At 46.3% G+C, this 27676-nt stretch overlaps 1 protein-coding gene across 10 annotated transcripts in view; it reads left to right on the top strand.

Moving 5' to 3' along the window:
- The window catches only part of mbnl2 (muscleblind-like splicing regulator 2), a 41905-nt gene that overhangs the window by 3848 nt on the left and 10381 nt on the right, over positions 1-27676 (top strand). For 9 of the 10 annotated variants that reach the window (XM_063877612.1, XM_063877619.1, XM_063877620.1 and 6 more), the window contains exons 2-5: positions 5164-6013; positions 23696-23860; positions 24568-24771; positions 26104-26364. In XM_063877612.1, the coding sequence (XP_063733682.1) occupies positions 5840-6013; positions 23696-23860; positions 24568-24771; positions 26104-26364 (804 nt within the window). In that variant the 5' untranslated portion in view covers positions 5164-5839. The remainder of the gene's footprint in view (positions 1-5163; positions 6014-23695; positions 23861-24567; positions 24772-26103; positions 26365-27676) is intronic. The other variant, XM_063877613.1, reaches the window with a different exon arrangement.

Raw genomic sequence — 27676 nt, 5'->3', positions numbered from 1 at the left:
GTGTGTGTGTGTGTGTGTGTGTGTGTGTGTGTGTGTGTGTGTGTGTGTGTGTGTGTGTGTGTGTGTGTGTGTGTGGGGTTAATGCACAGGAGGACTTGCAGCCACGCAGTAGCTACCCTTATTGCAGGTTCCAGCACTGTAATGGACTTTCTCACAGGACTCCTGGGGGAGAGGCATTATCACAGCAGCGCCCCGTCCTCAGTGCAAATGTCAGAAGCTCTTTTTTTTTGCCACATGGGCTTCATATTCTTCACTCTCTCGAGAAGAAAACTTGTCTTGTGTAGCATCTGCTCTTTCACTACTTGCCTACAAAGTTTCTCCTTGTAACAAATTTTCCGAACAACAACGGCAGGGATTGTGTGTTCAGAACAGGGTTACACACTCTTGTCTGGACAGTCGTAGTTGCTGCGCTGGAAGTTCACAGTCCTAATATGACCCACATCATCATTAACCTTTCGAGTTGGATGCGGCATGGTTGACGTGTCCCTGGCTTTCCGCTGTCTATCCAGATTTAACTTTGCGCTAGACGCTGGGCCTGAAGCAGTAAAGTGGACATCAGCGCCTGCATGGAAAAGGCCAGGGTGGTGTCATACATCTGGCCGTGAATCAAGGGGAAGTGGGTGTTTTCTAAAATGGAACATCAGTTCAGCCCTTCCTGTTGAGAAAAGAACGGGATAAGTCTCAGACAAGTACCGAGCCCTTTACAGCACGACCCCGTCAGACAGAAATCCCCATTTCCCTGAGTCGACTCTCATGCAAATTGTACCTCGAGATGGTATTAAAAGGATTTAGTGGTCGCTAGGTTTTCTCAGACATCTTCTGCATGAAAGAGGGAGTGTGATTGCTCTGTGGCACGAGGGTGAGTGTGCTGAATCATCCAGCTCTTGTGTTTTCAAGGACTGTAATTTAATGGCTTAAGATGTCAACAATTCACGTGTTTCACCTCTTATTCAAAAGTAGGATCATTTTAATCTCACGTAGTATGTTCCCCCTGTGATTCTACTTTAATATTTCAGTGGAAGTTATCAAAATACAGCCTCTGTTGATGTAGTGCTTCTACAATTTTCACCTTAGATCTAGGGCATGCTGTTAATCATCATGTTTATCAGATTGGCGCTTTTCACCTCTGGCTGCCAACTATACTGTAATTACCTGATGACTTGCCTGAGTCCTGTGGCTAAGCATTGAGTAGACAAGCACACTTACACAGTAAACAAGTCCATTTACAGAGTGCAGGGGAAATCCACGCCACTCTCTTTGTCAGAAACACGTAGAAAAGATGGAAAGAGTAACATGTTTGTGTGACGAAATAAGGACAGGAAAGATTCCCACATAATGAGCGCAGCCTCTCCGGTCACTGTGGTTGACCTAAGGCTATTATGATATAGGACACACCTTTCTGCTGACTGTGTGAAAATGCTCCTTGTGTTGCCTTTCAAACCGTATAGCTTAGGTCTGGTATAGCCTCCTCTGAGCTCACTCACGCATCCTTATCGCTAATGGCACTTGATGATATTACACTCAAGGAGCCGTAGCTTATGCCAAAGACAATTTCATAAGCGTCATAACGTCTGTAGTATTAAACAGGAATTAGGCTGCATGGTATGGCCCTGCTCTGATCCTCCCAGGAGGCTGCAAGGGAACATTTGTGCAAGCTGGTGATGTCACCCTGAAAGCTAGGTTAGGCACATTTTGATAAAACCTTTACTGTGAGCCTCACTCGTTTTCCATTACTCACTGGAAGTTGAACATTTTCCTATTTTGCTTGAACAATGAGGCCCTCTCTGCACAGCCTTGAAAAACATTGACCACTTGTTACTCTTGGCAATGCAAATGACCATAGAAGTGCGGGTTTTCCAGCATGAAATGGTAATAAATGGAAATGCAGCCACTCAGGTACCCAGCTCCTGTGCCTGTCTGTCACAGTCATTAGTGTCTCTTCATTATTTCTGCTGGCAACACCTGGCTGATGCCACAGCAAACGTTGTCACAAGGCTCAGGACCAATGGAAAGCAGGTAGCTTATCGTCTCTGCTGAGCAAATACAAGCAGCTGAGATAAACTGCAGTGCTCAGATACCAGGCTAATGGGTTACATACGTGGTATTCAGAGGTCAAGCCAATGACTTTCACTCGAGTCGCCCCAGTCCTGCTGACTCTCATTCAATTAAGCAGACTGACCAAGATAATGCCCCTGCCAGCTGGCCTTAGTAAGCGTCAGTAATCCATAAAGTCTAGTGCTGTGGTGCTTTTATTCACATCTCTGCCCTCTTTATCAGGTCAGCCTGTCTGTCCACTGTTTGTACTGAGGATACAGAGGGAACAAAGCCTCAGGAAGTACAGGTACACAGGATACAGTGGGATGTGCAGGATTTGGCTCTTGAGGTTTGAGATGACAAGACTAGTCCCTAGAAGGACTTAAAAACTGCAAAAACCTGGTACCTCAAGGGTGTTTCTTTCTGAAGTCAGAACATCGGGCGCTGTATGGTCCCTTCCTACCTGCTGACCATCTGTCTTTTAATTTAGGGGCATTGTGCTTGAAGCTCGACTGCTAAGCTCAGCATAAACTCAGCCAGGCTGCATGCTCTCTAATTGTCATGCACTAGCAGAAGCTAAGCTAGCATCAACCAAGCCAGAGGCACACCGTCCACAGACAAAACTTAGCTCAGCTTGAGCTTTCCAAAGCCCTCATTATATGATTCCACTGTGTGTTTGAGTTCTTCATGCTGTTAAACTAGGCTGTTGTTATATGACAGAGGTAACAGTTTTCCCCCCAGGATGACGGTTTTCGTTCCAGCGGGGGGCTTTGGTATGTTTCAGGATGCCTCAATCGCCTCTGCTAGAGACAGGCTAGCATTAGCTCACATGCTACGACAGCGTTATTCCACTGTTACACATCCGTCTCATTAAAGCTAATTGGATGAAGCACACTGGAAATCATGTTATGTTAATATCTATAAACATGTACATCCAGCCTACAAATTGATGATATCACAGGGTTTTTTCCCATCACTTATGTGTGTTTTCAACTTCAGTAAGAGACTAAATGTTTGAATAGATTACCTTAATTGTATCTGATTAACTTCCTGTCAAGTTGATTTAAAAATCAGGCCTCGTCTCAGGGCAGATGTTGAGAATAACAGCCCTCATAATAATGACGAAACAAGTTGCTTTGGCAGCAGTTCAATCTCCCTGGTTATAGATATTACACAAACAGTCTGTATGGGAACAGACATGCGGTCATGTTGCTGCATGATTATTATCCTAACATCTCCCGCATGAGGGTGTTTTTGATCTTCAGTCAACACCATTTGTTTGGAATACCTCTCATGACAAACATTGTTTGAGTGTTGCCTGTTGAGCCGTCTACCCTGAGAGCTTTTCAGATGACCTCAACCAACCTTTATCCACTCGGCCTGCTCGATTTCAGGGCTACTGTAAGCCAGTAAACCCCAGCTTTCCAAACACAAATATAAAAAACCTGTGGCTGCGTCCCCCCTTTATTTTAGCATGACTCGAGGCCAGGGCAGTTCACAGAGAAATGGCGCCATCGGCCCTTCACACGTTCCCACAAAGTAGGTTAGCTTGATAACAGACTTCTTATGGCTTCTAAAAATAAGAAGGGATTAATTGTTAAAGGTCAGATCTGACATGATTCTTACCTGACTCTCTCTTCTGCAGCGATTGGCTTTCTCCCTGGGGAGATGGTGTGAAATTAAATCCTGCCTTGGAGAGCGGAGCCTCGGCGTCGGTGCGATCGGGCGAGGAAACTTCTCATCTCATTACACATGATCAGCACTAAAGTGGGACAATATGATTAGCTAGACAATGGTCTGGATTCACAGTGTAGTGGTTAGCATCTACCTTTCTTTATGGCTGGCAAAAAATGATCATTATTATTCATTGGCGAGGGGTCTTTTATATTTCAGACCTCAATCAGAGAGAACATGTTTCAGTCCAAGATGATTTATACTTTGACAAGACAAAAGGTCAAAGATAAGATAAGATAAGATAAGAAGGACCTTTATTGAGATTCTGTGCCGAAGCCTCACCTCAATCTGACGAGAGCTGCACACCTGTATGGCAGCTGTGTGTCTATGAGAAGCAGGGAGTTCGTCTTCCCTTTACAGTAGCGTAGATGGTTTGAGTACAAGTCTCAACTTGCCTGCATTAGACCAGGTGAACTTGTCATAAGCCTTCAGAGGTTTTTTAAGACGTTGTTCTGACAGTGTTTAACACTCCCTCAGTGTCCCTCCTTGTGTTTTCCGTGGATTGGTTTATATGTTCCGAACAGTAACGGGGGAATCTTTTAACCAGAGCTGTATGTTTTTACAACCCCTCTCCTCCTGCAGCCTGGTGTCCTCAACCCCCTTTTTCCCAGCCCCCAGTCAGCAGCAAAACATTTCCAGATGTGCCAAGGAAAAGAGCTCCTTGCGCAGTAGCTTAGTAATGGCTTTCGTACGCTCAAGCTAAAGGTCACTTCTTCAGATTGTTCCACCAATTGTACCCGTTTTTTCTCCCCAGACAACTCCAGACAAAGACCAGTATCTTTACAGGACAAGGTGCACGCCGTTAATGTAAATTGACAAGCCTCTGCCAATGAGCCAGTATCTCATTTGGACAGTGCGATACCAGTGAGTATTGCGGGACACTAGGCAGCGTCATAATCGCGTCTGGCGTTGGCATATGCATCTGTCTCGGTCCCTCTGTGGCTGCTGGACGGCTGCCCGGAATAGTGCTGTGCTGCGCGGTTTTCTATTGGCTGCTCCGTCCCGCCGTGCATGGCTCTACAGGGCGGGTTGGACCCTGGGGCTTTTTTTCTATCTGTGCTCCGACTCGCCGCTCTTGTCCACGGTCTCATAGCACACAGGCTTTTACTATTCACCACTTTGTGCGCAATATGTTGGAGAGCCACTGGGCGTGTAGACGCCTCGTTCAATGGCACACAGCAGCGGTCTGGGGACCTAAACTCAAGTGTGGCTGATCAACCTCACAACTGCCTTTTCTCTGGTTCATCAACCCGGTACCCTTCAGAGCTCCTCTGGGGCACACTAATTCAGACTGACATGCATACACACACACACTTTTAATGCCTGCTGAAGTTGATTGGCCATCATATTTGCCTACTTTCTTACACTGTTGTCTCTTTCTCTGCTCCATTCCAGATATCGGAAAGTGCCTTGGGAGACGACGTTCTCACTTGAAGATCCCTCGGGGCTCCTGAAGAGCTCCAGATTCTTCCCCATCTGCAGTTGTGATAGGAGTTAAACACCCTTGACCTGCTTTTTTGTCCTCTCCTCTTGTCCTCTGAAGCGGTGGAGCTACTGCACTGCTGGCCGACGTGCCAAAGCTCTGGGGTGGTACAGAAGACTTTAACAGAAAGCCACACATTTAGTGTCCATTGCATCTCAAAATTGCTCTACTTTTGCTCCCAAACACCCACCGTTGCACATCATTAGTCACATAAAGGTCAGTTTTGGGGACGTTGGTCCTAGCAGTAGAGCTTGTCCCTGATTATGCCCCCTCGGCCTTGTCAGAGGTCTGCCCCTGAGACGTACTGATTGAAGAACAGTTATCTGTGTGACTGATAAACTCCCAAGCAGCAGTGCACTCCCATGCTCCGGGCACAGAGACTTTGCCAGTCCATTACCTCCACTCTCCTGTCCACAAGGACAAACCTGATCCGCTGACCTGAAGCAGATCTTTTATAGCTGCATGTTCCATCAGTTTTAGTCGTTGTGTGTTTCATTTTTTTTTAACTGGAACAATCTGAAACGCCTCCTCAGAGGATCGCCTCCTCTTAAAAACCAAGTGGCCCCGCTCCCCCAAGGCTCCACAGCCATGGCTCTAAACATTGCCTCGATACGGGACACAAAATGGCTGACCCTGGAAGTGTGCCGGCAGTTTCAGAGAGGGACGTGTTCACGCAGCGATGAGGAATGCAAATTTGCCCACCCACCCAAAAGCTGCCAGGTGGAGAACGGGAGGGTGATTGCCTGTTTTGACTCGTTAAAGGTAAGGACTGTTATGTAGCTGTGTTGCATCCTCTACTTTTATTCCACTTTCCTCCTTTAAGTATAGGTTAAATAAACTATTTAGGAGGTTATTTGTCACCAAGAATGCCTGGAGAATACGTAACACTGCAAAAATCACCATGTTTTCTACTCTCTATTTCACTCACTGTCAACTGAGGTAAAGCAAAAATGAGTAATGGGATTTCACCTCTGCAGTACAGATATAGTATCTGACATAAAATGTTACAGATTTGTAGGTCCTAATGGTCGGTGGGTGTAGGTTGTCGGCTCAAATTAGCATGTGTGTCAGGTCTCCACGCTGTGCTGCTGTTAGCAGAGCAGTCTGACCTATAAAGCTAAAGGCCAAGGAGGTCTGTTGTCATGTTCACTGTCACCACAGGTGTGTATGTGTGTGTCTTCAGTTTTTTATGCGATAAGTTCTTCTAATGTTACCATGCCTTGTCCATCATTTGTATGTGAGGGGGAACATCTGATCGCCTCAAGTCATTCCAGGGCTTCTATTTCTGGATGCATGTCAGCTGCCACTCACATCTCACCATCAACATAACCAGCCACAGCTCCTTTAACACTATTTCAATCTCAATGAGCCATGAATAGGTGTAGCTGTGGCATTTTCTGGTGAGATAATCTCTCTTTTTAATGGATGTAGTTGTGATTATTGACATTTGGTTGATATGGAATTCTATTCGATGCCAAATATCTTAAATTAGCTCTACACCAGACTCTTTGAAAGTCTTCCGCAATTATAACGAGGTCGCTTCATACTGCAAATAAAATGACTGCAGCCATAATTTTCAAGCTGTGTGATAAAAAACTATATAAAAAAATAGCTGTGACAATGATAAATAGCCTAGGAAACTAGAGCAGAACACTGTGAGTAGTTTGTCTTTTTTTTAAAGTGTGAACTGTAGCTGCATTTCACATTTACAGCAGTGTAGTGTTTGGGCATTTTACATTGTTCAAGGTTGTGTACGAGGTCAATGTCAACTAGATTCCCACTCTCAATTCTGATAGTGTTCCTACATCTGGAATTCGTGGCGCTATCCCTCCTCAAAGGCACTTTTCGTACTAATCCATAAAGATCTTTAGGTTGTGTAAAAGCCCCAGTCAATTGTTTATCCAACGCAATGAACACAAACAATTGTGTTCATTGTGCCATCAGCTGTTTCTAGACTCATGGTGAAGCTCGGTGAACTATTGCTCTCACCGAGTCACTCTGAAATGCCGGATTGTGTGATCTGTTCTACTGTTCTGGTTTAATGAGCGAACAGCTGACTCCAACTGGGATCGATTTGTTGTCTCACCATGCGACGGATGGCCTGACATGGATCGTCCGCACATGACGTGATTTTGCTGTTTCCATTAAAACTGCAGCCAGTCATCCCTGACCGAGGGAACTAAACGACCGGGGCACTCACCCTCATAGTGCCACCTTTCATTTGCACCATTCTCAATGACGTTTCCCCTGCAAACAGAGGCTTTGAGGCGATCAACCAGCAACTCACGCTTCATCCGGGCTTTTAAGTACACAATGAAGGGAAATCTGAGGCATCTGTAAAGATACTTGTCTGTAATCCTAGGGAAATAACTCTGGATTCTTCTTCTGAGAACTTTAGGACCTGATGATTTAAATAAGGGCTTTCGAAATGCTCGTATCAGGATGGACATTTACAGAAGTCACTTTCCCAACGTCTTTTTGGGCCTAAAGCCATCAGATGGAAATGGTAATTCCACAGTTCGGCCACCATGACAATTGGGATTTTTGGCAGCCAAATTGATAAATGTATGGACAGATCTGACTGTCATTACTCCCTCACACTCCCTCTGCCCCTGTATTCACCATAAGACCCGGTGACAGAACGAGAATACAGGATTCTCTGTACTTCTGACTCCGACTCGCCCCCTTTCCCTCCAAGACTTTCCTCGTGACAGCTGAGAGAATGAATGCTTTATTATGCATTAGGAAATGTGTTTCGCTCCACGGCAGGCTGATTTCCACCCCATTACGCCCGTATCGTCTTCCTGGGTCTTCTCGTCTGATAGGGTTATCATGCCAGGGTTGTGTGCTGCCAGGCGTGACTTGGCCAATGATCAGACGGGTCCTTCTCGTAAACAAGTGAAAGGTACGGCTCGGGAGAGGAGTAGAGTAGGAGGTGTAACTCTGGTGTTGCACTTGTGAAGCAGCAGTAGGCCGGCATGCCAAGTCAGGGAAGGATTCTGGTCGTTGTTGGTGGAAAACACTCCTGAGATGATGGCTCCCTCCTGTTGCACGCTCAGAATCTGTTTAACGTATTTGACAATCCTTTATTGGGCGTTGCAAATATATATCCGACTATTTGTCAATGCAGAATGCAGTGGAACTAGTCGCTGTCATTGCTCTTGGCAAGAAATAGAGCAGAGGTGAGGTAAGCGCCTCGTGTATTTTCGCCGGGTATAAATTACATTTGAGAGCGTAATTCAGTTATTGCTCCCGTGTGCATCCCTCGTTATTGCAGTCACACGCCAAGGACAGGGACGGGCATAGCAGCCAGAATGTCAACTAGCAATATTTCCGAGACAAGGCGCACTAAATACCTGCTTTTGCATTTTTCCAAAGTGTGTTTTTCACGGGTCAAGTGAAGATGTGGAGTCAGGCCTGCTCCGTACAGCCTGCAGCGTCCTGACTCCACTTCCCTACTCTCAGCACTTCTACAGTGTCATGTCTGGGGGATTATTTTGTGTCCTCCTGCTCTACACTGTGGGCTTTAGAAATAGTATCTCCATGCTACATTTGTCATCTCTCAAAATAGGACAAGCTGCTTCATCTCTGTCCAACGAACGCTGGATTCACATTCGCTGGGTAGACATGATGTATCTAATACTGGGCGCCGTTCATTTTCATTGTGGCACAAAGATTTGACAGTGGGGCCCTCAACAACAGTTGGAAATGCTTAGAAAATGCACAATTTCTACTTCCTTTTTGTGGTAAACAGAGACGTTTTAAAGTCTTTTCCATCGAGATCAGTCCCTGCAGCAGCATCACAAACGATGAGACGTGGTTGAAGCCTTTTCCTTTAAGCCCCTTTGTTGTGTTGTGTGACCATGGAAACTGTGACATATTGGTAGAGGGGCTGAGTGGAGGGGGGAGGAGGAGTGGGAAACAGGCGAGAGCACCTACGTTAATGCAATCCCAGCCGTCATGTGATGATGTCACGTTGGCCGTGCCTATGACAGTAGCCTTCTGTTGATGTCTCTGTAAGGCCTCTATCTGCGCTGACGGGGGGGTTATTTCTCCCCTCTGCCGTAAAAAAAAGACTGTTGACGTCCACGAGAGCGTTTGTCTCAATTTAAGTTTTTGACTGCTTGCACAAATATGACATAACACACGTGGGCAGATTTAAAAAAATACAGAAAATAGTCCTTGAAATTAAGGTTCTTCTGCCACAGTTTCTCTTTCCTCCAGGTGATCCCCACGCCTGAGTGGACTTCAATAGACTAAAAGAGGCGGGGGGTTGGGGTGAAGGGGTTGGTTTTGGTGCATCCTGGCACTATCATGTTTCGTCAAGTTAAGGTTGTCAGAAAGAAAAGTGGTCGAACAGGAGGAACAATAGAAGCTACTTTCAGGTGTTTTTCTCACTTGTGCCACAGACTCTCGGCAGAACCCCCCTGGGGGAGAGGTGCCCTGGTTTCCCCCACTTTGTAAGAACATCTTAATCCGGGCTTCAGAGGAGCAGAAGGGTTCTTTTTGAGGGGCGTGGGATGACTGAAACCTGGAAAATGCTAGTAAAGGTTGTGACTGCCAGTCAACTCTAACACATACCTGAGCGCCCTTTTTTAAATTGAGATTCCTCTGATTTATCGGTGACCTCCTCCCTCGGGGCTTTTGCTGGATCTTTTGGAAGCCTCAGTGAACATGGACTTCATGCCCATGGCCTCTACCCCCCCCCCCCCCCTCTCCTCTCCTCTCTTGTTTTAAAAGATGGGCTCGGCTGCATTCCTCAGCGTAATCCTCCCAAACTGGGCCACACCCTGGGCAGTGCAAACATGTGGAGGGGAATGCATGCAGGGCAGCGGGAGCTGGTGTTCCCCCGGGGTCATTCACACAGACTCAATGAGGCGCTGACTTGAGCTTAACGCCGGGCTGCAGTGGACGCGGCATGCTTTGATGAGCCCCTCCGAGACCCCCGCCGCTGACGTTCCTTAAACAGGCCTCCTCGCACGCTCGCACACTCGCTGTCTTCCCTGTGCAAACCATGCCAAATCTCATTTGATCCGTGTGATTTCACCGCTAACGCCCCACAGCCCCCGGTCTATGTAGGAAAGAAGTTAGGAAAAGATAAGAGAGAGGGAGGAGGGAGTCAGATCAGCTCACTGTTAAAGTCTCATGACCACTTAGTCAGTCAGTCGCACTGTATGTTATCATGGTCTGTCAGAAAACAACTTTGATTCTGTGCGTATGAAAGCATCTGAGCGTCCATTATAGCCTCAATAATAGCGCAGGGTGACAATCTTTGAGTCATATAGAGCGGTTTCATTTATACCAGCTTTTACAAGGTTGTTGCCATGCTTTTTGTGGATAAAACAACGTTATTTTCTCCTCACACTATGTTCATTTATGTATATAATTCAGTCCTTTGATGTAACATTTGTATAGAGTTGCTGATCACAGAGGCTGATATAGTAGGGTACATGTTGACATTTTAATTGGGCCACTGCTCTGACCCACATCTGTCTGTGTGTGTGTGAGTGTGTGAGAGTCTGCTGTGATCCCCATATTTCCCCCGGTCTCCCGCTGGGTCTCGCTGCAGATCTGGACCGTAGGCACGACCTTTCTCTGAGTATACAGACACTACAGGAAATGAGTGAAATGCAGAACTACATTCCTTATTTCCTTGTGAGTGCTGTTGGTACTCCTGATTTAAAAGAGGATTTACACCCATTCCTGGGAGCAATCCATGTCCTCAAGCAACAGGAATTTAAATTAACACATTTGCCCTTTATTGTGAGCGGCCAAAGTAGAAAAATGTAATCAGAAATAAAAAAAAGAAACAAATAAGCACCAAGCGTAATTAAAAAAAATCTGAAAATATCAGACATGCACACCCTACTACTGATAATAAAATACAATTTCTATGATGCAAAAACTGTGAATGTTCTTGGCTATTTCCAACCTTTTCTGTTGCTTTGCAATTTTACATTCCAGTAATAATAAAAACCTTTCAAAGCGTTCTTTAGATGACAGTATGCACAAAAAATGTTGCTGCAAAATGAGCGACAAACCCTCATGCATCACTCTGCAACTGACCTTCAAAAACTGATCTGATGGCTGATCTATTGATGCATGTCTCCCATATTTAACTACGAATAATAACGATATTAGAGTGATTAATTGAAGCGAACACATGGTTTAGTTGCAGCCCGTTGTCTCTGCCCCACTCTGCCTCGTACAGTATGATATACCGGTGATCTAGTTCTGAACTCCACACTGTCTGCTGTATAGAGCAGAATATGTATGCCACTTGTGTTGGTCATGTCAGCTTTAATAGTAGGTGTTCGTCACCCAGTGAGCCGCCTGCAGCGTGATGGAGGGACGGAGCGCTGAAAATCTGCCCATCTGCTGCACCAGAGTCTCACCTGGACTCAATCCACCCACCATCTCTGAGTCATCCCTCTCTTTCCCGGGCTCTCTGCTGCCCACAGTGCTGATAAAGTGCTCGAATCTCTGCAATCTTCACGGTGGTAAAAAAGAAAAAGAAAAACCTTAAATCACTTGTGCAGAATCGATGCCGTCCTCACATTTGATGATTTCAACGCCAGCTGGACTCAGACTGCTTTACTGCTGCAGTAGTGGAGGCTGCTGCGAGCACCTCTGCAGTAAAGCTGAAGGCAGATGTATGGTGGGTCAGGCAGGAGGCTCGCTGCATTCTTGACCTTTAGTATTGCTCTCATTTATTATTGATATGTAGTTTCATCATCGCCCATCAGAGACAGACTCCTAATCTGATATCTACTCTGGGGTAGCCTTTATTTGCTTTCTTCTGCCTACACGATTTAAAATGTAGATCATGCTCTGAAAAATCAATAGCTATAGCGTTGTTGTTTTTTTCCTGGGACAGCCACAGATGCCAGTATGATGCTTTGTGTTGCTGATATACAGAAGCATATGGCGTTTACTGTAATCCATATTAAACAGAAATTAATCTTTGCCCAGGAAATGTGTTGACTGCTTCCACCAGGCTTCTTCAATCCTCCTCTGATTATAAAAATGGACAAACTTACACTGACAGAGCTCAAGATGCTACCACCCCCCCACTGACACACAGACACACACCTAGGGAGCTACATCAGCAAGACAGACGGGCCCATCTGTCCCCCAGGGGCCAGCCTTTATAATGAGACAGAGATCTTCCTAATTGGCTCCATCTAATGAGGCAAGAGAAATGCAATCTTTAGGGGCCCTACACCAGAATGGGTTCCCTGCACTCGTTTAAATCTTTTGACTGTCTGTGTCAAACAGGCTCTTGTGAAGTAGCGTGACATCCCACTCCCATGTGAAGATGTGTCAGAAAAGAAACAGACGAAGCCTTTACGTTGCTATTTCAGTTTCAAAATGGTAATAAAACGAGGAGTGTAAACGTCTCCGACAGTGACTGACATGGGGCTCACTTCTAAAAAGCCTGTCAGAGTGACAGTGGAGTTTGCCCCGTTCAAACTCACTCCTTCTCCATAGAAATGTTCTGCTTCTGACTCATACCCAATTGAGGCTTGACGAGTGGCAGTGATGGACTCCACAGTGAAAGTGGAGCCTGCTGTAACTTCTGCTGTAAGCGCAGGCGAGCCCAAAGGAGCCCGCCATTACAAAATTAGCACTTAAAAACCCCTTGCACACTTTAAAAGGCCATTAACTCATTAGCTTAAGGATAGGAATCAGTCTCAAAGTGATGAAGTAATGTACGTCTGAACAAAAACAATGCTACTGTTGCAGTCAGTCCCATAGAGTATAAGACAATTCATCCAAGGCCAATCTAACTTTCCTCAGAAAAATGAGCCGAATAGGCGAGAGCTTTGCTGCTCCAAATTGGGCTAAAGTGATAAAGCTTTCCTGGATGAAAGTCTTGTATTAGTGAATGAAAGGCTGTCTTGTTAGAGGGAGAGGTGGGTAAATGTTTTCATACCCAAACTCAGTTATTCAGCTTTGATTTTGCTTCTTGAACGATGCTTTATTGACGCCTCTTTTTGTTCAGCTGAGCCGAGTGTAAATTCCCTCAAAAACAATAAAACTCAGCGTCTATTATTAAAGCATAAATCATAGTGGGGCTGTTATTCCTCTCAGAAATAACAGCCCACTCCCCAAGTTTATTCCTGAGCTTGTGGTGATGTCACTGCAGAGAATACAAGCTGTCGAAGCTTAAGAATATCTTTTGATAGCCCGAAACATGCACGGTAATGTGGACAATTTTAGTAGGGATTGTTTCTTAATCCGCACGCCGAGCAAGTGGTATTATGGTACCACACGCTTCTCTTTGGCCCCCACCACGCAGGGTGGCCATACCATAAAGGTCAGCTTTAGGTCATAGCAGCATATCTGTGTGTGTGTGTGTGTGTGTGTGTGTGTGTGTGTGTGTGTGTGTGTGTGTGTGTGTGTGTGTGTGTGTGTGTGTGTGTGTGTGTGTGTGTGTGTGTGTGTGTGTGTGTGTGTGTGTGTGTGTGTGTGTGTGTGTGTTTGGACGGCCGGGGGGGGCATGCAAAGTTCATGGGTGAAAGTGAGATGGCCAATTTCACACCCAGCAGATGCCTGCGCCAGTGACCCGCGGCGACAGGTGGGGGACACTAATTGGCAGCGCACACCGTCACAGAGTAGGGCGAACCCATGGTGGGTGAGGGAATGAAGGGGGGAGACGAGGATGAAAGGGGGAGGAGAAGTGGCACCGATGGGGGGGCAAACATTGGCTACACTTTTGCTGTTGCAAACCATTGAAACTTCCATGATGGGACGGGCAGCACGTTGATGATTTCTCACGCGCTTTACTGGAAGCAATTTATTTTCGCTTCCTGTTTTTTTTATACCAAAAAGGCATTTCATGGTTATGAACAAACAGATGCTGCTCTGAAAACTACTGTAGTCAACTTGATATAAGGGAAAGAGCAGGGTCTGTCTGTGGCAGCATTGTTACTTATGTCTGTATTTTGCAATGTCTGCCGGTATTTGAAATGAGCTATCTGTGAAAGATATGAATTTTTTTGTATGTTTTGCATCTTTTCTGGGACCATAACTGCACAAAAGCACTATTTCAACACCGGTATAATGTGACACAGTATAAAGTGAGATCAATATGTCTACCTGCTTATGACAATTTTAAGGTAAAACAGCCTGCAGCTCAGCGGCTGTCTGAGCCTCCGTTCCCGGCTTTATTGATCTCATCTCTTTAACCAAAGGGCACTTATTACTCAAAGCAAGTGTAAACACTCATTCAGCCCTCTCCGCTCCCGCGTTCTCCACATTATGAGGACTGTTTTCATCATCTCCATACGGGTTTAGAGTCTCGTCAGCTCGGGGGAGAGAGCCTCCTCTGAGGCCTCATCATCAAAACCAACAAACAACGTCCCGATCCGCGCGATGCTGCACCTTATCCCCTTTGGATGCAAATAACAACCATGAAATTGCACAAGACGTTTCTGCATTTGCGCACCAGGGTTTTGCATGGTTTGGTTGATCATATCTTGTAAGAAACCAGCATGCTGCGGCATATAAATACCTTCTTTGTGTTCCTGATCCCTCCCTAACTTGAAAAAGATATTTTAGGACATCAGGGAAACAGACTTCTCTCGTAATGTATACAGGGCTATGAATAACCGTGAGGCATTAAAGACAAAGATAAGATTCACAGGAGTGTGCTTCAAAATTCCCACTTGAGTAACTGGGCTCTCCACTTCTCTCTGTACTTTGAACTAAAACTAGAATACCTCTCAACTTTTTTTTTGTCAGCAGCCAAGGCTTTAATCTCCAAACTGGAGAGTAAGCAGCCATACAACATTTCTGCCCCTATCTGCTGAGTGTGTTGGAAAGAGGCTTTGATGAATAGATCTGCTCTCCCCCTTCCATCTCATTATCCGCCTTTATCTGTTTTATGGATTTACACAACTCCTCAACACGCTCTGACACCCGGTCGATTGTGTCAGCGGGAAAAGAAGATGTAGGCTAGCCTTTTTTGTACCTTTTTCTCGTGTTGTTTGTTTAATTTCATTTTGCTGTTTTATTCTTAGAAACACAGAGAAGTGTCAGCTGTGATGGCTTGAGACTGATTGAATCTGTTAGCAAATATAAAATTAGGAGTTAAAAGAAAGCCTCCTGGACTTTGGATGGTTTCTCTCGGGGCTATGGCACAGTTCTTGTCGAACTAGGGCATCAACTTAACCTATTTCTATGATATCCTACACCAGCATGGCTCGTTTGAGTTCCACACGGCTGTAGGACAGCTTGCAGCGGTGCAAAGCTGACAAGACCTGTCTTCTCCTCAGCCTGTGGAAGAGCAGGCTCAGTCTTTTCACTGTGACTCACCTATGAAAACACTGGCATTGTCATGACGGAGCCTTTTTCTCTTGGTATTTGTAGAAGTGTGTGTTTGCAGGAGAGTGACACCCTTCATTTCTGCACATACTATATGAGAACCTGTCAGCTGTGTGTGTGTGTGTGTGTGTGTGTGTGTGTGTGTGTGTGTGTGTGTGTGTGTGTGTGTGTGTGTGTGAATGCAGATTAGAGGAGTTTTAGAGGGTGGGTTTCATGTCTCAGCAGGTCACAGATGATCAGATTAACTGAAGCAGGGCTCCTGCCTCCAGCTGGATTAGCAGCAGGGACCTGGGCTCTGCAGGTGCCTCACACTGCAGCCACTCTATGACCATCACCAGCATGGCTAGTTATCGCAGCCTGATAATCTGCTTTTAAATTGCCCGTGCCTTTCCTCTCCCTCGCTCCTTTGTAGAAAGCGTTGTGAAGGAAAGCTTGTTTCATAACCTGCATGAAGTGTATCACCATTCTCAAAGTAATATAGTCTTTACCCTGCAGACAATTTAAGCACGCTAGTACAGCGAATCACATTAGAGCTTAATAAAGAAGAATTGAGGCGTTTAAGAGTGCCCTCCCCATTGATTGCATTGAACTTTCCAATGTCTTTAGATTGAGACGTTATAAAGAAGACTCAATCTCCTCCTTCACTGTATTCCAACTGCACCCTGATAGCCATGATCACTTTCAGTACACACACACACACACACACACACACACACACACACACACACACACACACACACACACACACACACACACACACACACACACACACACACACACACACACACAGCAGATCAGCAGTGCCAATGCTGCAAAGGGTCAACCCCAGCATGTGAGTCTCAGCTGATGCACAACCCTATTTTGAGAAGTCACCACAATGACCTGCAGGGAAACAACGTGAGCCGAAGGAAACACTGACAAAATGATAAAACCTGTGTCAGTTAGAGACACATAAATGGACTCAGTAAGTTGCTTAAGACTCAGACAGCCTTTATGAGACATCTCACATGGAGAGGGGAGTGTTTTCTCGCTCTCCTCCTTGGGTAATCTTGGGCGTGTCAGTACTACTCCTCCATCTGTGGGATTACAGCTTGTGAAACAAAGGCATTTAATTACTGCTGAGGCCACGCCGTCTTACAGTACATGTGTCTGCATGTGGTTATTGTTTCTTAATTCCCTGATCTCTGCACTATTTTCCTTCTATGCATTCAGCGATGTATCTGCAGTGTTCTAGACAGGCCTGATCATGACATAGTCAGCTGGGTTACTTCTAGAGTTGTGCTTGTTTTCACCATCGATTCATGTTCTCCATTACCAGATCAGATCATAATGGATTTTCAGTGTTTCCTTGTGTCCTGCAGCCTCCCCACTTCAAACAGATCCATTAGTCAGAACGGATCCATTAGAGCCCAAAAAACAAAACAGGATCTTTCTGAGGGAGCTCTCTGTGCGATTGAGGATGAAGGAAAGCCCTGTCCATGTGCATCCAGTGCCTCCATACTTCACCTGGTGCTAGGATCACTGGCTCTCTGCAGTGCCTCTCCTGGTGTCTTATAGCTGGTGGCAAAGTGGTCTCCTTGTGGATTGTTATGGGCTGCGTAACTAGCGGTTAGCATCCCTGGAAAATAATCTTCTTTCACAGCAAAAAGAAGAGAGAGAAAGACATTAAGAACTGAAGAATGCCCTCAGAGAAAACCCCAAGAGAGAAAGCAAGGCGGTTGTAAATGGAAAACTTTTATGTTTCATCTTCTAAATGTGGCGCTGAAGCATAACTTCCTGGAACTGATCATTCCAGGATCGGTTCCAGTAGACGTTGCACGCCAAGAAACACTTTTATTCACATTTTTATAGCCGAGAATATGACTATCTGTAAACAGAACAGCCAGCCAAACAGATGAGCGTGAGCCATGCGTATTTGCTCAACAATGCAAATGACTGAGCATTAGAGGCAGGATGTAATGCGAGGACAAGGCATCGAGAGAAATAAGAGAGACGAGATATGAGGGAACATTGGGAGACGGGGAGAGCGCGCGTCCACACCCCCCCTCCTCCTCTGGTCAGCGGGGATACAACAGGTTCTTCGACTATGCTCTAAGGGGATTACACATATCACAGGCTTCATGTCAGAAAAATTAGTGTCAGTTTCTCACAGCGGCCCTCCTCCTCTCGCGCTGAGAAGGACAATCGGATAAACCGGGGAAGACTTCCTCTGAAGGATACAGCCTCCCAAAAGCTATGAGTGTATTTTACAGTAAGTCCCCTTTAGATGGGATTAGTTTGTTGTGTTTTATTACCCTGCTTGCTTTTCCTGACCTTTGCATGGCCGCCGCCCACACAGTCTGGTGCTGACCCTGCATTTTTTCAGCTGCTTTTCCCATGATCTCCCTCCCTGATTAGGTTCTCTGGATTGCCAATACACTGCCATTGATCACGTCACGCTAGCTCCGGAAAGATGTCACTTGAGTTAGTATGAGTAAAGCCTACCCATCGTCTCTGTGAGGCTGTAGAGGAAGGGGCTTAGATGAGAAACGCATGCACATACACATCCCAAATCCCCGATATTCGTCACTAGGTAAATCACTGATATTGTTCCTCTGTTTGAAGTGTTGATGTGGGACTGGAAAGCAATGGCTGGGATTAGCACCAGGGCACTAGCTTCCTTATTTAGGGCAACTGGAGCCACGGGGAGGTAATCTAAAATCGCCTTTACGAGGACGTTTACGACTCCTCTGGTGGCCGCAGCCTATAGGCAGCCCCTCTCTGTCTCGGCGGGCCGGAGGATAGAGCGCCCATTGAAGGCGAAATGCAAATGTTACAGTGGTGAACGGAGGGGGCCACAACTGAAGCGCTATTCTGCAGAGGGGGTGGAAGACTGGCCCTCTGTGTCTGTGCCACCCACAGACACACAGCAGTCATCACTCCGGCCATTCAGCGGGCTGATGAGGGAGGTGGGGGGGGTGGAGGTCGGGGGAAAAGCGCCTATGCCAGTGACGAAGATGGCAGCAATAAGCCCGGTCAGGGGAGGCTAATGCCAGATATAAATGGGCCATTCGGGGCAGTGTTCCCCTGTAAATGTGTTGCTGTATATTCTGGGGCTGCTAATTGTGTTCCTCAGGGCCGACTCCATGAGGGGCTGCATTTAATAATGGCTCTGATTTGAATGCATCCACTGTCCTGCCATAGTTGCAGTGTTTTTTATCATAGGAAAATGCTTCTAATTGTACCTTCTAAAAGCACTTGGTACTGCTAGCTTACGAGAGGGACTTCCTGCTGGTTGTAATTCTTAAAATGCTGTCTGCTAGGTGTGGAGAGACGTCCAGGAAACATTGTTAGAGGCGAAACAAGTACAAGGTGAAGTCACTGGCATTTCAATTGTATGCGGTCAAAGGGTGAATGTTTTCCCAAGTGTTTTTCTGTGGGCCCAGTTGCCATAGTTGGAGTGTTGCAGCACGATAGTTATGTTGTTTTTGGGCAGGAGAAATGTTGTACCCTCCTCAGCAGTCTGTCACTGTATGGATGGATTGGGTTTTTCTTGTCCTCATGCCAGTGTGTTTACTGTGGTAAAGGATTTTTCCTTTCCCTTTGATAAAGGTTTCTTTTTTAAGGCCCACAGACCAACAAGGGTAAACAGCTAAGGAATGTTTTTACTTGATATGTTACTGAAACTATTAGGTGATTATGACAAATAGTTGCATTTTTTTGTCTCAAATGCATCAGAAAAGGATTCCAGCAGCAGGAATCTACATTTCAAAATAAAAGCCTGTGGAAATTGTGCTCCATTGCTGGTTTTATAGATTAAAAAAAGACATCTTCTGCCAGAAAGGCTTTCCAGGAGTAATTATTGCGACCTAATTACAAGAAGTAAAAACAATTGAAAGAGCCTCGATGGGTTAAGTGCGTTTAATCCTAATCTGTTTATGAAATTAGCTCCTTTTATCCCCTTCCCCTCTGGATCAACTCTAATATGGAGCACATTTTTAATTGATATCACTACTACTACACGTGAAACTTGGCAAACAATAAGTGCTATCTTGTTTAGCAATGGATTTGGGGATTAAAGAGCTCCGTAATGTATCACGGACAGAGGATCTATTTCAAGTGAAAACAACCGATAATCTGTCTTTGATCTCTGCTCCATTGTGCTGCGACGCAAGGAGATAATTATCCAATCAGAATCAAAGCAGCTATTAATGTGTCCCAAAGCATGGATCATAGCATTTTAGCACGAGGGCAACGGTGCAGCCCACAATAAGAGTTGCCATGCGAGCGACCCCGCTGAAAGGTATAATATCACCGTGTAACTATGGCTACACACCGGCGGCCGGGGCGTGAATCACAGAGGTGCCTTGGTGCTTTCAAAGATCCTTTTCATAGACGGCTGCTCGGAGGCAATGCCCGTGATGAATGGATTTCTGCTCCGCTCTGAGTGGGTGGCTTAGACACAAGGAGCAGTGTCTCTTTCCGTGGGGGTGTGTGTGTGTGTGTGTGTGTGTGTGTGTGTGTGTGTGTGTGTGTGTGTGTGTGTGTGTGTGTGTGTGTGTGTGCCACCCTCTCGAAAAGATAAGGGGCTGTAACCAGACGAGGCCATGGCATTGTCATCAGCCACGCTCGCAGGGTTTTAGCACCGTCATTGTCACGCCGGCGGACCACCCCGCTGCTTAGACCAAGAGCCGGGAGAAGTCTCCTTTTTCATATGTGATGCAGCGCCGCCTTTCCTCACAGCTTACCTCATCTTATGTGCTCTGAATCCCCAAGCATGGCAGGGAAACACCTCACACTACAGCCCGGATGCTTCACGGGCATCACACTTGTTTTGCATTAGTTACTCCTGCCACAAAGCAGATGTTGGATTTGCACCCTTACTTGGAACTAATCAGAAAGACGTGACGTGGGTGAAAGCTTTCTAACTGCTGTGCACGGTACCAGTAAATGAACACCTCCCTAATGTTTAATGAAGGCACAATAATATGTGTGTGTGGGTGTGCGGTTCTATCAGCATTGTTACTGTGTGACAGCTGTGAACGCCACGATGTCTTCTCCAGGATAGGATTATCCCAGAATACCGCCTTGGACTACCTGACCTCATATCTGCAGTACGAACGCAGCTCTCCTGAAATCTCTTCTTTTGTGCTACACCTCCAAAGGATATCAGCCCTTTAACCATATTAATAGCAAACCCATATCCTCTCACCATGAGACGACCAGGCAGCCTGGTAAAAGACACAGTTAATAACACTGTGTGACACTTTTACACGTGGAAACTGAGGTTAAAGGACGCCCTCGATTGTTGACGTAATCCTATTTCTAGGTATAATAAACCTGGATCTTTTCCCTGTTTCCAGTGTTCCCGTAGAACCCCATGTGTGTATTAGGAAACTGGCTTCTGGATAGCAAACATTCATGCCAATAGAAGTGCAGTAATGATCCTGGGGGGTTGGTAATAACAGACCCCCACCAATGCAGACCTGTGTGTTGCTTCAACGCAGTGCTATTTCCAGCCTGAACGCCCACCAACCTTTGACTCATCTACTCTTATTTCCACAGTAACATCCGTCCTAAATATCTGTGGATACTACCTTTAATGCTTCACGGTGAGATACTTTATGTGCACCAAACAAGACAATAATCCTGCCCCTCTAGATATGTGGATATAGGTGGAATTGGTAACGGTTATTCAGACTGTGTACTACCTTTAGAGGTAATTGAATTGACTGCAAATATGAGTGTTAGAATAATTGAACGCTGCACTGAATCCCTCACCCTGTTAGAAACTCCATTACCACGACAGCCTCAGCCAAGGTGCTTCATTTATTTGCCTTTTCGCATCTTAACTAGACGAAAAAAAAAAGGCCGAAGACAAATCAAGCCTGATTTATGCAAAGAACTTGCACAATGCTTGTGGTAGATCATGAAGTGATAAAAGCCTCTCAAACTAAGTTGGACGGGATGAAAGGAGAAGGTTTTACGAGTCTGAGGCGTGCACTTAGTGCGACAGCGCCTGTGTGTTATGAAACACTCTCTCAACTGTTTACCTCGTCACTCTAAATGGAGAATAATGATGAGCAATGGCCAAAAGCTGCTGTCACTCACAGGTTATAGATTAAGTGAATATGGAGCAAAAAGGGCTTCGCTGTAAGTCCACATAAGTGAGTGTCTGCACATGCAAGGCGTCTTTATCTGTGTCCGTGTGTGTCTGTGATCTCTGTGTGGCGCGCGGTGGATGCTGCGCTCCCCTGCAGACTCAGTTTGGGATGCCGTCCAGAGCAGCAGCTCACACACACACACACACACACACACTCACACACACACACTCTATCACACCCGCCCACACAGTTTCTCCTGCACACACACGCTGTTACACCTGCCTACGCATTCTTTCTTGTGGACGCAGATAAACAGGACACACACACTCGCTAATCTCGGTGGCGGTGCACAAGGCTCCAATTAGTTTTCACACCTCTGAAGCGCACAGTTTGCGGGGGTCCATGCTCGGGTTCCTCAGGTCTGGACAGGGCTCCACAGAACTGTTTGTCTCCACGCCTGTGCGCCGGTGTGTGTGGGCGGCGCTTGTTGTGATTGAGTATGCATATGTGTGGGCAGGTGAGATTCTATGCACGTGAACCGTTGGGTGGTTATCAGTGGTTCGTTGCAGCTTCAACCCCCCGCAGGCAGAGCACCTTAGTATCATGTCTTTGTGTGTTTATCCATACAAACATTACAAAGCAGCCTACAGACTTAATATCCTTTATGGCAGGTAACATTAAACCTTTTGTAACAAACAGGGTTTTTGGTGGCTTCAATATCTGTCAGGAAGAAAAGGAAAGCCAGGTTTATTACTTTTCCCTTTGATGAGACTTGAGGATTATTGGTTATTTACAATGGGAGCCGGGCTTTATTAAAAGTCCTTGTTTGCCTGCCCACCTCCTGCACCAAAACAAAGCTGTCAGTGTGGCTATATAGACTCGAACAGGTTGAGTAGCTACTTCAGATCCCCGAAGCGTGGTGAGCGACACTCTGGGCTTTCAAGCCTTTTGTGTTAACAGAAATAATCCATATCGTGCTTTTATTCATTTGCATCAAAACCCATGGGATGTGTTCCAGATAAGTGCTTCACTAAGAATAGTATGAAAAGGATAATGTATTAGTTTGTACGTTTCTTTTCAAGTTGCTGCTTCGAGAGTGTAAACCCCACGAAACCACGTTTGGTAATAGTTGTTTTTTACCGTAACGTCCACATCGTCATACTGGGGACTTAATCCTTGAGAGGAAACGATGGAGTTAAGGGATGGACCTCCTCACGCTCCCCTATTTCAGATTCAGCTCACCTCCCTCCACCCTCCTTCACATTCACCCTGTCATGGCTGCCATGTCACCTCCCGCCCTTTTGTCTTCCCCTGTTGTCTCCACTCTCCCCTCTGTAGTAGCTCAGGCGACTCCACATCTCTTCCACCGCTCCTCTCCTCACCTTTACTTTCCAGTCTCTCGCACCACTACCCCCTTCACTGTGAGTCTCCCTGCTGACCTCCCTCCTCTCTCCCTCCCACTCTCATCGCAGTAAGCACCGCACTGAGGATCCATATTGGATTATCGTGTTTGCCATTAGCCTCTGGGTTGACGGTGTAATTGCCTCCATTCACCAGGGGTCTCTGTAAGCCTGAACCCGCCAACCCTGTATTTGCATTTCCACGAAAAGCGCCGGGTGACCTGTGCATCCAGAGATTTGGTCACGATGGGGGGAACAGAGCTCTAGCCTTTGTGCACCTCTCCTAATTTCCATGTCGATGTGCTGAAGGTGCAGGCAGGAGTAGAAACTGAAGTTAACAAGCTAGAAAGACAGAACTTTTTCGACTTACTGCCGAGGGTTACCTGCTGCCGTCACTGGATCAAAACAAACATTCCTTAATTTATGTTTCAAACTCTCCAAGTATGAATATGTATGCTGCCTTCGAGCACTTAATGCTTTGAGTGTCAAAATCAATGCCCATAAATCTGCCTCCTCCTCGGGCAGACACACAAGCTGTTCTTCATTCAAAATCACGAGTTACTCTGTTGATCAGAGACTTGTTCAGATTGTTAAAAACCTTTGTTTTTCTCTCTCTTCCCTTCCCCCCCCAGGGCCGCTGCACACGAGAGAACTGCAAATACCTCCACCCGCCCGCTCACCTGAAGACCCAGCTGGAGATCAACGGGCGAAATAACCTGATCCAGCAGAAGACGGCGGCGGCCATGTTGGCTCAACAGATGCAGTTCATGATCCCAGGCACTGCCATGCAGCCCGTGGTTAGTGAGCGTCAACGCAGCGTGACTCACTGTGGAAATAGCTGTTGAATAATGAAGCTTTCCTTTATGTGTAATATTCAGAGAGTATCATGGTCTTGGCACCGGCTTCAGCAGGGCATGATTCACTGAAGAATCTTATTTTATTAGACGCTATCGCTGTTCTCTCAGATTAACTTGTTCTCAGATAACATCTCAGGCTAGGAAGATCACACATTTGTTTTTAAGTTATTGAGATGGCCTTGAGGCAAAAGCACAAAAACTCCCAGACTCCTCTCCGGGAGTCGCTCTGCAGTCTGGCTAGTGGGTGCACTGGGCAGCTGCCAGGTGTGAACGTGTTTAACTGCATCAATGTAACGCTGGGTGAAGCCGAAAAAGAACATGCTCGCTCAGCAAAACCTTCCCTGCGATACATAGAGGTTAAAAAAACCCTCCTCTGTTGTTTCTACCCTCCTCTCCTCTCTGAAACCTATTCCTCTCTGTTCCCCTGGCCCTTTCTCTCTACCTGTCCCCTCACCTCTGGTTCATTTGTCTCTCCGACTTCTCTGCCCTCGTTCTGCCTTTCACCTTCCATTCCCCATCGTCCCCTCCCCACATTCATCACTTTACATCAGCCATTCCTCTCGTCCCCGACTATCTTTTCAATTTAACAGAAACATAATATTTTAGAGCAGGCTCAAATAATTCTGGGTCTTTCTCTCCCTGAACAGCAGACGTTTCCAGTCAGCCAGGGCCTTGGGTCCAGCGCAGGTTTGAGCTACGCCCCCTACCTGACTCCCATGTCCCACAGTATGGGCCTGGTGCCCACAGACATCCTTCCCAGCAGCCCCTGCATGGTTCCTGGCAGCCCGCCCATCTCAGTGAGCGGCGGCTCTTCCTCCAACCAGAAACTGCTGCGCACCGACAAGCTGGAGGTGACCCAACCAAACACAGCCATGCACACTTATCTTACCTCATGTTGTCTCTTAGAGTCCTGAAGTGTAATTATGATGACACCTGTGATTATGGGTGTGAGACATATGGCACTAATGGCTATTATACATAGCACTGAAGTATTTACAGCGTCTTATGCTTTAATTACAATAGTCACAAATACATTTCTCATCAAGATTTTGCTCAATCTGTGCCGTAAATACAGAAAAAAACACCCTGGGCACCAAAGGAGTTGGCATAGCAACAAATAGGCACATCTTTAACCTTTGATTGCAACCACTTCTTGTGTGAATTGCCTGAAGCTAGTTTTCTGAGTAATTATTGATGTAAACGCATACATTCAGGAGTTGTCTTTGAATAAAAAAAGCCCCATTAAAGCAGTAATTTAGGTTGCTCAACACAAACTGCTACTTGCTAGACAGCCGCAGTTAAGAATGGTACAATTACAACAACTTCAACATCCTCCATCTGCCCCCTGGCACACCACACTAGTGGTGATTAAGTAGTGGTGTCTTTTGTTTTTTTCCCACTATATTTTTTAAAGATAAACAATAATCTCCCGAAGACCTGGAGGTGATGCGTAGGTGTGCGCCTGTATGTGTTTTTTCTCCGGGAGTGCTATCACTTAGCAACTGAATGAAGTTGGCTCTAATGAAACAGTATCCCTGTGAGACACGTATACACTCCCACACAAAAAGCAGCATGTGTGTGTGTGTGTGTGTGTATGTACATGTGTGTGTGCGTTTCAGTCCCAGAGTGCAAGTCAAAAGCAGATCCCCATGTGATTATGCCTGGGCATGAGCGGTTGAGCACGGGGTGGTTCAGTGACTCCACAATCATTTAGTTTGGCACACATTGCACTTTAGTTTCACGCTGTTCAGACCTCTTTACACCTTCTATCGCCTGCACTTAAAAACATGTGATTTTAAAGTCTGATGCAGCAGAATAAAGTAAATCCTCACTGTTTCAGAATCCTGCAATTAAAACAGGATTTTTCTTGGATTGGTTTGAAAGCGTGTCTTTTCCCTACTGTGAAGCGTTGAAATATGTGTCAGGATTCCCTTTCTTTATGTGAAATACTTCCAAAAACATCAATTATCTTTGAGATTTTGATGGCTGCCTGCTGAACTAGTTGGTCGATCACGCACTACACCACAACAATTTAATTGGAAGCAGCCAGTGTTTGATTAATCTTTTGTGACATGTTCTGGAAGCTCAACCTTTCTTTGTCTTTCTCTGCTTATTCCTTCTCTTTCTGCATCCCATTCCATGTTTTATTTCCTGTCCCCCCCCCCCCCCCACGCGGCTCCCAGGTGTGCCGCGAGTTCCAGCGGGGGAACTGTGCCCGCGGCGAAACCGACTGCCGCTTCGCCCACCCGAGCGACAGCCCCATGATCGACACCAGCGACAACACGGTCACCGTCTGCATGGACTACATCAAGAGTCGCTGCTCCCGCGAGAAGTGCAAGTACTTCCACCCCCCCGCCCACCTGCAGGCCAAGATAAAGGCCGCCCAGCACCAGGCCAACCAGACAGCTGTGGCCGCGCAAGCCGCCGCCACGGCTGCAGCCATGGTGAGAGCACAGCACTACAGCCTGCCTACTGAACACACATATTGTAGTAACCAGACAAATATTTACAGAGCAAGAGCTTGTAAGGTCAGGATGGGACAATAAGGCCTTTTTTATAGCGCCTATATACAGTTTACCTTGAAATTCCAATGAAAGCTTAGCCTTTCATTGTCATATCCAGGGAGGCTTTACAGCGGGAATAAACACGGTATTATGGGAGGTTTACAGGCGTGAAAGTATACACAATTAATCCAGTATTTTCACACAAATTACATTAATTCTAGCACAGGGATTCAGATGCTTTTAATTGGAGATCATACGTCATTGTTCGGTGATCTCTTGAGTAATTTTGCACCATTTAAAAACACGTGACATTATCATCCCGGCTCACTCCATATGTACACACATGCCGATGACACCCACAGTAACATAAAATGTGGAGCGCTGCTTTATTGCTGTATTAAACATCCCCACCTCTGCTGGTTCGTTGCAGTGGACCCCGGTGTACCCTTCCCCAACAATAGACGAGGCCGCCGTATACAATAACCAGGGATTAGTCAGACCTATGTGCATCCCTATAATGCCGCAAGATCAATCTGTTATTATCTCACCGCAGTATGCTTTTATTTTCCAATGCCCTTGGTTCATATAGAGACAATGTGCTGGCTCACCCCCCCCCCCCCTTCATCCCACCTCCTCTCCCTGCTCTCAATGATAAGTGCGGCTCTCTGCAGATCAGTGCAAATTGAATCGGGGATGGATGAGGATGTAGCCTCACGGGCGGGGTTTACCCTCCTCTGCCTTTAGTTGGAAAAAATCCCACGACACGCTGAGGAAGAGACAGACAGATTGAGATGCAGACAGAAGGGTTTGGCAGTGTGTGTCTCAGCTGTGCCCCGCCCCCCCCGCCCGCCCCAGGCTATGAGTGGCTTCTTCTGAATGGCTGCTGCACACCTTGCACTGCGCCAGCGTGTTTTCTCCCTCCATGGCATGGGCATGCTTTATGCACATACCTCTCGTCATTGGCTGGCTCCATCGCTGCTTGCTCTCTTTGTCCTTCCTCCATAAGTCCACGCAGTGCCGGTGATGAGTCGACAGGTCAGTTTTGTAACAGGGGAGACCACGCTGTAACCTGACGTTGACCCCGTCTGTTCTCTTAAAGGAGTACTTTATCTATCGGGTACACAACGCTCATTCAAACCGGCGGTACACCTTGCATTCTTTACAGTCCTCTTCATACTCCTCTTCTGTTCCTCATATGCCCCACTTTATTAACTTTATGACCCAATATGCCATCAGCAGCTTTGCTAGAGGT

Source organism: Eleginops maclovinus, chromosome 24 (assembly GCF_036324505.1).
Source record: "Eleginops maclovinus isolate JMC-PN-2008 ecotype Puerto Natales chromosome 24, JC_Emac_rtc_rv5, whole genome shotgun sequence".
In the NCBI taxonomy this organism is placed as follows: domain Eukaryota; kingdom Metazoa; phylum Chordata; class Actinopteri; order Perciformes; family Eleginopidae; genus Eleginops; species Eleginops maclovinus.
The sequence above is the reverse complement of the archived record's forward strand: the minus strand, read 5'-3'. Positions and strand labels throughout refer to the sequence as shown.